This window comes from Macrobrachium nipponense, chromosome 18 (assembly GCF_015104395.2).
Source record: "Macrobrachium nipponense isolate FS-2020 chromosome 18, ASM1510439v2, whole genome shotgun sequence".
NCBI lineage: Eukaryota > Metazoa > Arthropoda > Malacostraca > Decapoda > Palaemonidae > Macrobrachium > Macrobrachium nipponense.
In genome coordinates this window covers 39,257,233-39,269,359 of record NC_087211.1, presented here as the reverse complement: position 1 = coordinate 39,269,359, position 12,127 = coordinate 39,257,233, and the positions used below count along the sequence as shown (strand labels likewise).

Below are 12,127 nucleotides of genomic sequence, written 5' to 3'. Positions count from 1 at the left end.
CATTCAATATACTTGTAAGAATCAGATTCACTCTGCATCAGGAGGATTTCCCACAAGCTTTCACACTGATGTTCACTATTTGATTTTATTTCAAGAATATATATTTCTTGGGAATTTTAATTGTGGTCATTCCCATTATTACTAAAAAGCAGCTCCTATACCACAAAATTACACGTAGTTTCAGACGCAACAGGATCTTGGATGTCACAAGACAGAAGGTAATAAATCAACTTCCAAGACTTAATGGTAATCTCTTTAGCTTTGATTCCATGCATTTTGCTCTGCTACTAATGAAAAAGTTTGTGTGACTACTGCCAATAATAGCTTTCAAGAAATCAGGAAGACATGATCCGAGACCGTCAACTGGCAGTAGACATCGGCAGACCTCTTATGAGTAAAGGAAATTCACAGAATAGTCCCAAAGTTTACTGCTAAAGGGCATAACTTTTTTACTGGATAGTCTCAACAATGGAAAACAGGTTTTACCATCAAACTGGTAACTTAATAATCCAGAAATAAGAAACATTTTCTGGTTTCTATGGCCTACAGTGAGGATAGTAAAACCGAGCTAAATATGTCCCAATAGGTATTCAGCTCAGCTAGAACCAACAGCCAGAAAAATGTATGCAATGCTTCATCCTTGGAACCCAGACATGAATGTGCTTCCACTTTTCTGCTTCATCAAAGCACTTTCAAACTCCAAGCATCAAAAAACAAGATGACTTTTGCATCAACAACTTACACTTCAATACTCAAGAAAAGTGTCAAATTCTTAATGCAAATTTTAATCATTCTTCTAAGATGGATCAGGATACTACAATATCATCTACTATTTAATCCCTTTCCCAAACTGCAAAACAATTTCACAAACTGTATGACCAACCAGACTTCTGATATACTAACCTGCCTTTCTGTAGCGTTCTGCCTTCACCTTTCCTTTCTCGGTCTTTCCTTTCTGATTTCTTCACTTTTGGTGGTACAACTTGTGCCACTTGTGCAGCTACCAATTCTGCATTGAGCCTCGGTTTTCTGGAAGCAATGAAATTCTCAAAAACACTGTAAATTGTTTCTTGTAATCATGAAAAGATCATAACAAGACCAAGAATTAAAAATCCTGTAAAAATGAAAGGAAAAAAATTTATTACAAAAACTTTACCTATGCTTGGAGAGTTACGAGGGAAGGAATTTAACAATTTTACATGCATACATTGATTTACCTTGCACTAAAAAGTTACATAGTTAGAGAGACTGGACAGCTAGACTGATGAATGGAAGCATAAGTGGAGGTAAGGTAAAAGGATTGAAAGCAAGTGAAGCAAGGGGTCATAGGGACCTTTTGTACTGCCCAGAGTGCACCAAGAGGAAAGGGATTCTGAATCCTTCGAAACACAAAAGATTGTGTTCTATTTCAAAACACTACACAAAAAAACTACTAGGTGGTAGCAGACAGTCACGCAATGACCATGATCCTTGTAAAGTGGTAACAGTGAACATCACATTTCAAGAGGTAGTCCAATCACTTTTTGCTCTTGTATTTGTCATTCCTAGTTGTAAGTACTCTCAGAGTGCTGACCCAAAGGATTAGTCTTAATAACAGAGCTAAGATTTTATTTTTCTAAAGTGAAATATCTTTCCCAACTGCCTTAAAATGAGCTGAGTTAAGGAGCCAATCCAGAGGACAGTCAAATACAGCCAACAATCAGTAAATACATACAGTCTCCTGAAGCATCTGAAATCACCTTATCATGACAAGTTCAAAACTCTTAAAAGATTCTCCTCAGAATTTACTTCCTCTTGGCACCTCAAACTCCCTAAATTAGTGCAAGGAAGCAATGACTGCACTGGACAAAAACTCAGCGAAAGACAAAACATCAATTATCATGACCAGTCACTCTGCTAATCTTTCTGTATCAATGTTCCACCAAAGAACTTTTTATAACTCACATGCATGTCTCCTAAAGGGATAAAAAGAAAAAAAATACAATTCTTACACAGAAGTTGGTTTCAGTGATAGAAAAGCACCAGTATCGTATGCAGTGGCCCTATGCGGCCTTGTAAAAGAAGGAAGACAAGTGCTAGCATTCTTAAAAATAGACACCGTGTGCGCCAGAATGTGAGCACTCTCTTCAAAAAATGCCCATACTGAAAAAGATTTAGGTTTCTTCCCAGATTTGACTGGAGTAGCAATGCTCGACTATAACATGGACCTGGTCTCTAAGAATCCCTCTTCTCAACCAAATGTGGGTGAAGAGGAGCAAAATATTTCAACCGTTGATTAACTAATGAAGATGATTCCTCATAGTCTTGTTTGTTTGTTTTGTTTGTATGGAACCAGTGGTTATTCAGCAACGGGACCAACGGCTTTACGTGACTTTCGAACCACGTCGAGAGTGAACTTCTATCACCAGAAATACACATCTCTCACTCCTCAATGGAATGGCCGAGAATCGAACCCGCGACCACCGAGGTGGAACACCAACACCATACCAATCACGCCACTGAGGCGCTATTTTCCCTCATAGTCAATCTCCTCCTCTGCTAAGTCAAGACTTTGGGCAGCAGCAGTTGACTCCTAATACAAAACCACTAGTAACATGGGAGGGGTGTCAACAGGAAGTGCACCTTCTTGCAACTCACCTGAGACACCAACAAGCGGCTGAGAGAGTGTGATTACTTAACACCAAAGCACAGCAGACAACCAGGAAGGTTGTTGGGAGGAAGGGGGTAAGGGAAGTGATAACAATCCCTGACACAACCACCTTACCAGACAATAATGTTACTAGAATGCTATTTAGCTTAGATTCTAACAAAGCTCCTGTTAAAAAAAAAAATAAATAAATAAAAAAAGAAAAGAAAAAAAGGCAGAGGTCTAAATGGTAACAGCAGGTTCAGTGGAAGAAAAAGGGCTACTTTTAGTCAAAGAGATAAACGATACAGACTGAAGAAATAATCTTGAAGGAGAGCAGGGAATGGAAAAAAAGGCAACTGAAATACAGAAACAGAAAAGCTAGGCTCAAAAATTAATTGAATTACATTTAACATTGGAATTAGACCATACTACTGAAGAGGTAATAACCTTAACATTACAATCTAATTATGAGCCAGTAGCTACAGCAGTGCTACCCTCACTATTGCTATAATCCGATGATACTGGTGTAAAAATTTAGTATTACGACTAGTGCTAACAGCAAATCCCTCAGCTATCAAGCCAAACATTTACAGGAATGCGACAAATAAAAGGAAGATGCTGGAGGGCAAATATCAACCTCGCCCGAAGAACTAACACAGTTCTCTGAAAGTGGAACCTTTCAACTGTTGCAGGGCAATCCTAAGCTCAGGCTACTAACAGGTGAGGGCACCAACACCTTTCCTCTTAAGGGGGACTACAAAATAGATCACAAACTATGAGAAGGATTGGTTCCCTAGTATGTAGTCTGTCAAACTGCTAACAGACTCCAAAGTAAGAATCATGTCCTACTGTAATTTCTTTACACCCTTTTCCTGAACTGAAGGGGGAGCAAAAGGGATAACTAAAGAAGGCTCAGATTCAGGTAGAGAAGAGGGGAGAGTTGGAAACCCAAAGACATTCAAAGAAGGCACCAGCAAAGATGTAAAAGGCCTGTTATGATCTAACCCACTGCTTCCTTAATCTGTCCAATTCCCCCATTTTCTTGAGTTTAAATACTATTCAAGTATAAAGTCCTCCAACCACTCCCTACACTATTCACATCTACGTTCAAGATTGTACTCCCTACTAATACAGTTGGCATGGTGTTGCTATCTAACTCAAATGAAAACATACTGTTAACACAGAAATCAATTCTACAAAAACTAATTTTTATTTTTGCTTCATATGGAAGACATCCTAATGAACAAAAAATCACAATTTTTGAAAGTAAACTAGTATACAAACCTGAGGTCCTTCACATTTGGAATTGCTTACAGCAAAGCTGGAATACGTCTATTAAAACTCTTGAACATGGTGGTTAGGCAGTAACTACTGTCTGGTAAGCAGGGAGACCCGCCTGCTGGATGTTAACATTCCACTTTGCCTTTTGGCCCAGGTTTCTGATGAGAGTGGCATGAGGAGGCCTCATGTGTAAAGGACAACAGGTTTGTATAATTAGGAAAAATACAATTTACTTTTAAAAATTGTGATTTGTTCCTAACAATATACAAACCCTCAGTCCTTTACATTAGGAAAACTCACTAGTTGGAGGGAGGAATCTGAGGGAGTCTCTTGAACTGACTGGAGCTCTACACAACTTGGCTACTTCTCCTGGTTGAAGAACAAGGAGTGCCCTGCCTCTGACACACTGATTGGAGTATAAGAACTGTGAGATCAAGAGTCAGACATCTGAACCTTCTCAAGTGAGAGGAAACATAACTCCTATGAAAAAAAGGCTGGGGAAGAATACTAAGAGTCGAAGGCATTAAGGCAAAGATCTGAAAAGGGTTTGCTTTATTGCCAGTCTCCTTCCTCCCTTGCTAGAGGAAGGAGCAGGATTGCTTCTATAATTCTAACAAGAAAAATAGAAAGGACGTGCGAAGTGTAGACACCTCATCAGACACCAGCCAGTCCAGCAAGTGTAGGTTCGGGTCCCATTCTCAGCCAGAAGGAAGCGAAGTAGAAGAACAAGGAAGGAAGGGGGAGGAGGAGAGGCCAGTCACTCTCAAATCCTATACCTTAAGAACCACACACCTTATGCGAGATGCAAGTTGTCCTCTTAAAGGAGCCAGGTAAGAAAACACAACTTGTTGAGCATCCACCACAGGTCCAAGGAAAAAAAAGTTTCCAAGGACTTGTGGGCAAATACCAGGAGGAGGAAAGATGTAAATGTGGTCTTCATGAGACCACATCTATCTTCCAGTCCAGAATATTCTTTGGAATACAAGGATGGACTAAGCCAACAGTACTGTGCCCCTCAAGGAAAGCATATAGGTAACATCTACACCAGCTGCAAGGAACCACCTCTCGATCTCGCAAAACTAGGAGAAAGATGTCTCCTTAGACACTTCTCCCTTGGTGAGTCAGTACTGGAAAAAGGTTGTCGACATCCATGTCAAGTGTATTGAGTCTTCCAATAGGACAAAGTAATGACTGATCTAGATCATCAAATACAAAGTCCAAGGCACAAGGGATAATGAAGGACTCGAACCTGTCAACACATGATGAATGATTCAGAGATCAATATTACATTCAAGATGGAGACAAGACACCAATACTGACGTTTTGAAGAAGATCCATGCAAATTGTCTATCCTATTTGCCAATGCTGGAGAGACAAGATGCAGTCTTTAAAAAAAAAAAAGTCGGATGATTCTCGCAAGGACGTAAGCGCCCTCAACAAAAGTCAAGTGCTGTCTAGAAACCTGAGGTCCTTCTGATGACACAACAGAATGAAGTTTTTCATCATTAGTTGAATCTTGACTGAGGAAAAACAATACATACTACTTATGTGAATGGCAAAGGAGAATATGGACCTAAGTCTTTCACAATTGAATCGGAGAGAAGTAACTTTTGCGATGTTGACCAGAGAAAAAGTCCTGTCAATAACACTGACCAGCAAAAACAGTTCCAATCCCTGGAATTCCACAGAGGACTGAAAGAGTTATCCAGCTATTTCCGTTGCTGCTCGGCAAGATAGCCTATGCTTGCAAGGAAGCTGGATAATCCTTCCGCTGTGAAGACACGGGATTGTACTGTCTGAGGAACTGCTTGTTTCACTATGGAGGATTAATGATGGTAGTTTATATTTGAAAACGTTTCGAAGGGTTGAGAGAGAGAGAGAGAGAGAGAGAGAGAGAGAGAGAGAGAGAGAGAGAGAGAGAGAGAGAGAGAGAGAGAGATTGAGAGAGAGAGAGGAGAGAGAGAGAGAGAGACTGGTGGAAGAATAAATGGGAGTGGTTGAATGGCAGTTGTAAGCGTGTGTCTGTTGTGGGGCTCTGTTGTGTATATCAGTGGCAAGAGTGGGTTACGAGAGTCGAAAGCAGTAAGGCGTTCATAGAAGCATAGAGTTGGTTTTGGCAGCAGTCTTGTCCGTTGATGGCCAGTTGATGTGTTATTTGATTGATTTGGTGTGTTGATTGATTGATTTTGGTGTTATAAAGTTGCTGTGCGTGTGTCGGTCTGGTTGTGGTGAAGCTGAAAAGGTTGGGAGATCTTGAAGTAATACATAACTTTATAGTTATAGGAGAAAATGATATGCCGTCTTGCTTTTTAATAGGGATAGATTTTTTGAGGATCCATGATATAGACGCAGATATAGGAAACGGAATTCTTTGAAAGGGGGGCAGGCAAGTAGCTAGGATTCAAGATAGTAATGTATTTGTAGCGAACTTTGTGGGTATGGTTGATATTGCTGGGAGTGAGAATGATCTGTTGAGTGAGGAGGAGATTGAGGAAATGCAAGATAAGTGACTGGAGATAAGTGTGTTGCAACAATGTGTTTTGGGGGGAGTGCATGTGGAAGATTGGCCATGTGAGTTGGATGTATATACGAGGGTTGCTAAACGGTTTGTAGTGTGCAAGAGCATAGTGTACTTTTTACATCAGGAAGGGGTGTATGACAGGGAAGTGTATGTGCAGGTGTTTTCTGTTGAGTCGGCTGTGAGCATGTTTGTTGGTGCATGATCAGTTTGGGCATATGGGTAAAAATAAGTTGTGGGAATGCATGAGAGATTGTATGCCCCTGGGTTGAATAAGATTTGTATGGATGTAGCTGTCACGTGTGAGGAACTGTCAGAGGGGAAAGTGCCAGTGTGTGCATGCAAGTCCACCTGTGTTGTGATTACAGATGAAAGAGCCGTTTGAAATGCTTGTGATTGATTGTGTTTCTTTGCCTAGGACTGCGAGAGGACACGTGGGGATGATTGTGATGGAGGATCACATGTGTAAATTTGCTTATGTGGTTCCCATCAAAGATAAGAGGAGTGAAACTGTTGCACGAATGGTGGGTCAAGTGATGTCGCCCGTGTGTGTGTGTAAGCCAGCAAAAATGTTGAGTGATAATGGACCTGAATTTGTGGGATGGGAGTTTGAGGAAATGTTGAAGGAATGGGGAATTATGCATGTGTATTCTACTCCGTATATGCCCAGTGCGAATGGTTTGGCTGAAAGGACTGTTAGGATGATGACTGGGATTTTGCGAATGATGAGTAAGGGCGAAAAGGATTGGGATATGTATATAGGACATGCAGTGTGGGTATATAACGCCACACTGCAGAAGAGTATAGGTATGTCTCCTTGTAAATGTGCTGAATTTTGAAAGGATTGTCAGGCCATGGTAGGGTCTGTCAGAAGGTGATCGGGATTTGTGGAAGAAAGCGAGGGAAAGGTTTGAGTATTTTAGGATTGGGGATAAGGTGTTGAAAGAGGTGGTCGAGATAGGAAGAATGAATGTGAATAAAGTAAGGGAGAAATTTGAAGCCTTTTGAGATTTTGGAGGTGGGACTGAGTGAATTGAGTTATGTTTTGGGGAAATTGCGAGTAGATGTGGGAATGGATGAGGTTAGGGCACAACATAACCAACTCCGTAAGTGGAGGGAAGAAGTATCACAGTATGTTTGGGAGAATGCAATGAGTAAATGGTTGAGGGTGAATAAGTATGAGGCAACTGTCAGAGAACAAATGGATCTGGGAGAACGACAGTTGGTGTTGGTTGAGGATGGAAGACAACAGAAGCATGTGGAGAGAGGAAGTGGAAGGAAAAAGTGTGAACAGCATGGTAAGGGGGTTGGTGGTAAGGTGCAAACGGTTGATAAGGTGTGTGCTACGGATGACTTTGAGGGAATGAATGATACTTGTAGTGCATGTGGGTTTGAGTTGACAGGGACAAATGAGACTTTGGTTGGAAGGAAGCCGAGTGGTGAGGAGGTAGTTGATAGGATGGATAAGTCTTTGCAAGAGTTTGACAGAAGTATGGATGAACTGAGTGGTTTGGTAGCAGAAATAGGGGAGATGTTGGAACCAGAGTTAGATGTCGGTGAAGTGGTGAATGGGATTTGGGAGGATGGTAGTGAGGGAGATAATGGGAGTTTGAATGAAAGTGGTTTGGAAGAAGTGAATGGCGATGTAACTGAAAGAATGTATGAGGGTCCTCAAACAAGATCTAGGGGGGCCTGCATCTGAGCATCCTTGGGTGTTGTGAAAGGCAATTTAGTGTGGATGTTGCGAGTGTAAGGAGACGTTGTCAAATGTAATGGGGGAGGTAATATGGAGGATTAATGATGGTAGTTTATATTTGACAACGTCTCCAAGGGTTACGTGAGAGAGAGAGAGAGAGAGAGAGAGAGAGATTGGTAGAGAGTCGAAAGCAGTAAGGCATTCATTGAAGCATAGAGTTGGTTTTGGCAGCAATCTTGTCCATTGATGGCCAGTTGATGTGTTATTTGATTGATTTTGGTGTTGTAAAGTTGTTGTGCGTGTGTCGGTCTGGTTGTGGTGAAGCTGAAAAGGTTGGTAATGCATTTCGGTGTCTGTGAGTGGTGGTTGGGGCAGTGTTGGTGTTGGCGGGTTGTCGTGCCGGGGTAAGTCGTGTGGTTGTCGTGTTATTTCGAGCTGTCAGTGTTCGTCTGCTCAGTGATTTGTCAGGTTGTTAAGTTGTTGTGGGGTTGTAATTCTAGGGTGGTTGGGTTGTGTTGTGTCTCAGCTAGCCTATATCCAGTGGACAACACAGCCTAGCCCTGAGTATCTGGAGCCAGAAGTGAGTACGTGTTTGTGTTTTGTGTTTGGTATTTTGTGGAACCAATGGTCCTGCAGGTAAAAAGTAACATAAAGGGGAAAGTGTGACTGGGGGAAATTTTGTCAGCTTGTACGATTAACGTAACTGTGGGGAGTTTGCTTGTTTTTTTTACTTAGCTTTGATTCTGCTACATCACTGGCCATGAAGGTTGGTTCAGGGAGGAACTCCTCTCGTTGCCTGGGATGCAAAGTTAGTGGGTAACACGACAGGCAAAGTCTTCTGAGAAGTTTGATAGCGAGGCACATTAACTGCATATTGATGCTGCTGTTCAGTTAATCTGGTTGCTCCAAAAAGGATCAGGGATCATTTGTGAATGTGAAAGATCTATCTTAATTTAAAACTCATGAAAAACTGACAAACGAGACCATCCGTCAATGGTCCAAGTCATATCACAAAACAGAATCCTATTATATACCACAAACCACTGTATCTAAAGAAAGAGATAAATCTGCTATAGATATACGAGGCCTTATGTACAATACCTAACTTTCGTGCAGTATTTGCCGACTCTTTCATTATATTTCTCAAAAGTAAGATATAAGTCGAAAGTTACACCTACAACAGTTAGTGCTTCAGACTCATTCAAATGAATCCCATCCACCTGAAAGAAAGATAGCGTGGAAAATCTGTACAGGATCTGCTAATCAATAGCGTTCTTCTTTTACTGGAGTCCAGCCTCATATCCCACCAACTACATCATTCACTGATTCAGTCCATGTCCTGAGTGAGGCTGAGGGCAGCTTCATCTGTAGTAAAATGAAGACTTGACTACACTGACAAGTGTTGCATTGTCAGCTTACTGAACAATCTTGTTTTCCAGGCCAAAAACCATGACTTGTATACACTAAAAATAACAGTGGACCAAGAACATCACCCGGTGGAACTCCAGACACAATAGAAATAAGTGCCTTGCAATTTACTAAATTGAAAGCAGCACTAAAATCTACTTGAATTACTCTGCACTGAAAACCCTTATCAAGATTCTCTTGCAATTGACAAGTCAAGTCTACAAGAGCATGCAGAATGTTGGAGAATATGTGAACTTAGCAGTCCATCTGGTCAGCTAAGCATTCTTTTTCTCTTCTTTTTTTTAATATCAATCGCACCTACGGCACGATGATGTAAGCTAACATTACCAGTAAGTCAGATTCATCACAAATAATAACATTTACAATTTCACCACCTTTGTTATAACTATCATATTCTACAAAAATTAACAAAACAATACACACCTGGTTGAAGTACCCTTTCGGACATCACACATGAGACATTTAAATGCCTCTGGAGAGTTCCTATATGTGCAAACACTACAGTCCCACATGTTTTCTTCCTTATTACCCCTCTTTACTCTTCTGTGGTAAGAAAGAAAACAAATTATGAAAATTCCAAAATATTCATCAGAAAATCTAATAAGTACTGTAGCTTAAATATCTGCCTTATACATTATTACTGATACATCTGATGATTATCTTAAAAAAATATACCTTCTCTTAAGGTAGCAGGTATGGATTAACCTAACTTCAATCAAAATTTCAACTGTTACTTTCATTAAATCTTCAACCTCACAAATTTTCACCAGGCAAAAAGGGAAACTGATAAACCTGTTTCTTGTTGAAAGAATTGCATCACTAGCTACTCAAATAATAAAGTTGCCACAATAAATACTTTGAAGTATAACACACCAAAATGAAAGGAAATGACAGTTCTGAAATAACGTTTTTTTCATTTCAGTTATGGTTTATCAAGATAAGGTCATTTAAAAATAGTTTAATATAAAGTGGCCTTGTATTATGATCTTTAAAATGCAATACAGTACCCTCCCAAATATAAGAAAAAATAATCTTAATGTCCGAGACAGGTTGGTAGCAACCACAAAATCTATGTCAGTCATGAGAACTTTAGAATTTCTTCAAGAGGCACCCTCTCTCCATGGGTTTTGGAGAGGAAGTGACTCAAGATCTGCAAGAGATATTCTTAACTTTGCAGACGAAGCTACACTACTTCAGTTCATAGTATGTGAAAATTATTTTCATTATTACTGTACGTATGCAGAATATGTGATTTTATGGACGTACTAAGTTGTTTAAATATTTATTAAGCATACTGGATGATTTTCATGAATAATGTTAAAGGTTTCTCTTTAGCCTAAATGAATTTTCTCCAGCTTAATGACAATATTGTTATCATGCTAGTTCACATAAAACAGTAAATAAACTCACTCATCCCTGTTGAGAAACATCAAGTAAAGTAGGCTAAATGGCTGACAAATTTATGTACAGTATGCAAATGACAGATTTCTTAAGCTCACTAATTCTTGCAGCTCAATGCTATGTATAAAGGTTATTGCATGTAATAAAAACTGGCTTTCACTTACAATCATCAAGTCAGGCAGTCCCTGGCTTATGACGGCTCTACTTACGACATTCTGAGATTACGATGCTTTTCAATTATATTCATCAGAAATGATTTCCTAGTTTATGAAGCATGTTCCAGGATCATGTAGCCAATATGACAGAAGAAATACGACTCAAAAAAGGCAAAATAATCAATATTATGACGATTTTCCAGCTTACGAACCTGTCATAAGCCAGGGACTGCCTAAAATCTTATGCTCAAGGTACAGCATGAATGATCTAAAGTAAGCTTACAGCATTAAACAAATTGGCTGCTTGATATGAACCTGACCAAAGGAAATGCAAGAAATTCTTGTGAGGTCTTCGTAAAATATGTTTTCAGGGTAGATTTTAAATCCAAGATGGCGTCAACTTGCAACCGGTCCCTTTCGTCTCCGGCATCGAGACCACGTCCTTCCCAGCGCTCATTTGAACAATATTAGCATGTACAGTGGAACCCGCATATTCGCGTTCTCCGGATTCATGGACTCGCACATTTGCGAATTTCTCTCGGGAACATTTCCCCGCATTATTCATGGAAAATTTTGAGTGGGTTTTTCCTGAGTTTTCACTAACAAAATAGGCCGTTTTCAGCATTTTTACAGAAGTTCCAACTATTCATGGATTCTAACTACTGTATTCGCACGGAGGTTTGGTACACATCCCCTACGAATACAGGGGGACCACTGTATATGTAACGTTTACTGATATTACTCAAGACTGCAGTTGTAATCAGCACAACAACACAACGTTTTCTTGCCTATATTAGTGAAAGTATGAAACTTGTTATTCCCGGGGTCATGGTTTGAACTGAAATGCATTTTTACCTTGTGATTGGTGTTTTTATCCTTACTGCCATTCACAAATGAAACTCCACAGCACTTATTTGATTGTAATTGTACACATTTTATTCTTAATTCACTCCAAAATACACATGAAATACTCACTTAAGAGTTTGTTCACAGCGTAGCCATGGCGGGAACAATTTGTC

The 12,127-nt window shown here is 40.0% G+C and overlaps 1 protein-coding gene across 1 annotated transcript in view; it reads right to left on the bottom strand.

Moving 5' to 3' along the window:
* The window catches only part of LOC135196989 (YY1-associated factor 2-like), a 79,509-nt gene that overhangs the window by 20,493 nt on the left and 46,889 nt on the right, over nucleotides 1–12,127 (bottom strand). Inside the window, exons 2-3 of the mRNA XM_064223871.1 lie at nucleotides 9,976–10,095; nucleotides 904–1,029 (exon numbers count right to left, since the gene is read on the bottom strand). Of these exons, the coding sequence (XP_064079941.1) occupies nucleotides 904–1,029; nucleotides 9,976–10,095 (246 nt within the window). The remainder of the gene's footprint in view (nucleotides 1–903; nucleotides 1,030–9,975; nucleotides 10,096–12,127) is intronic.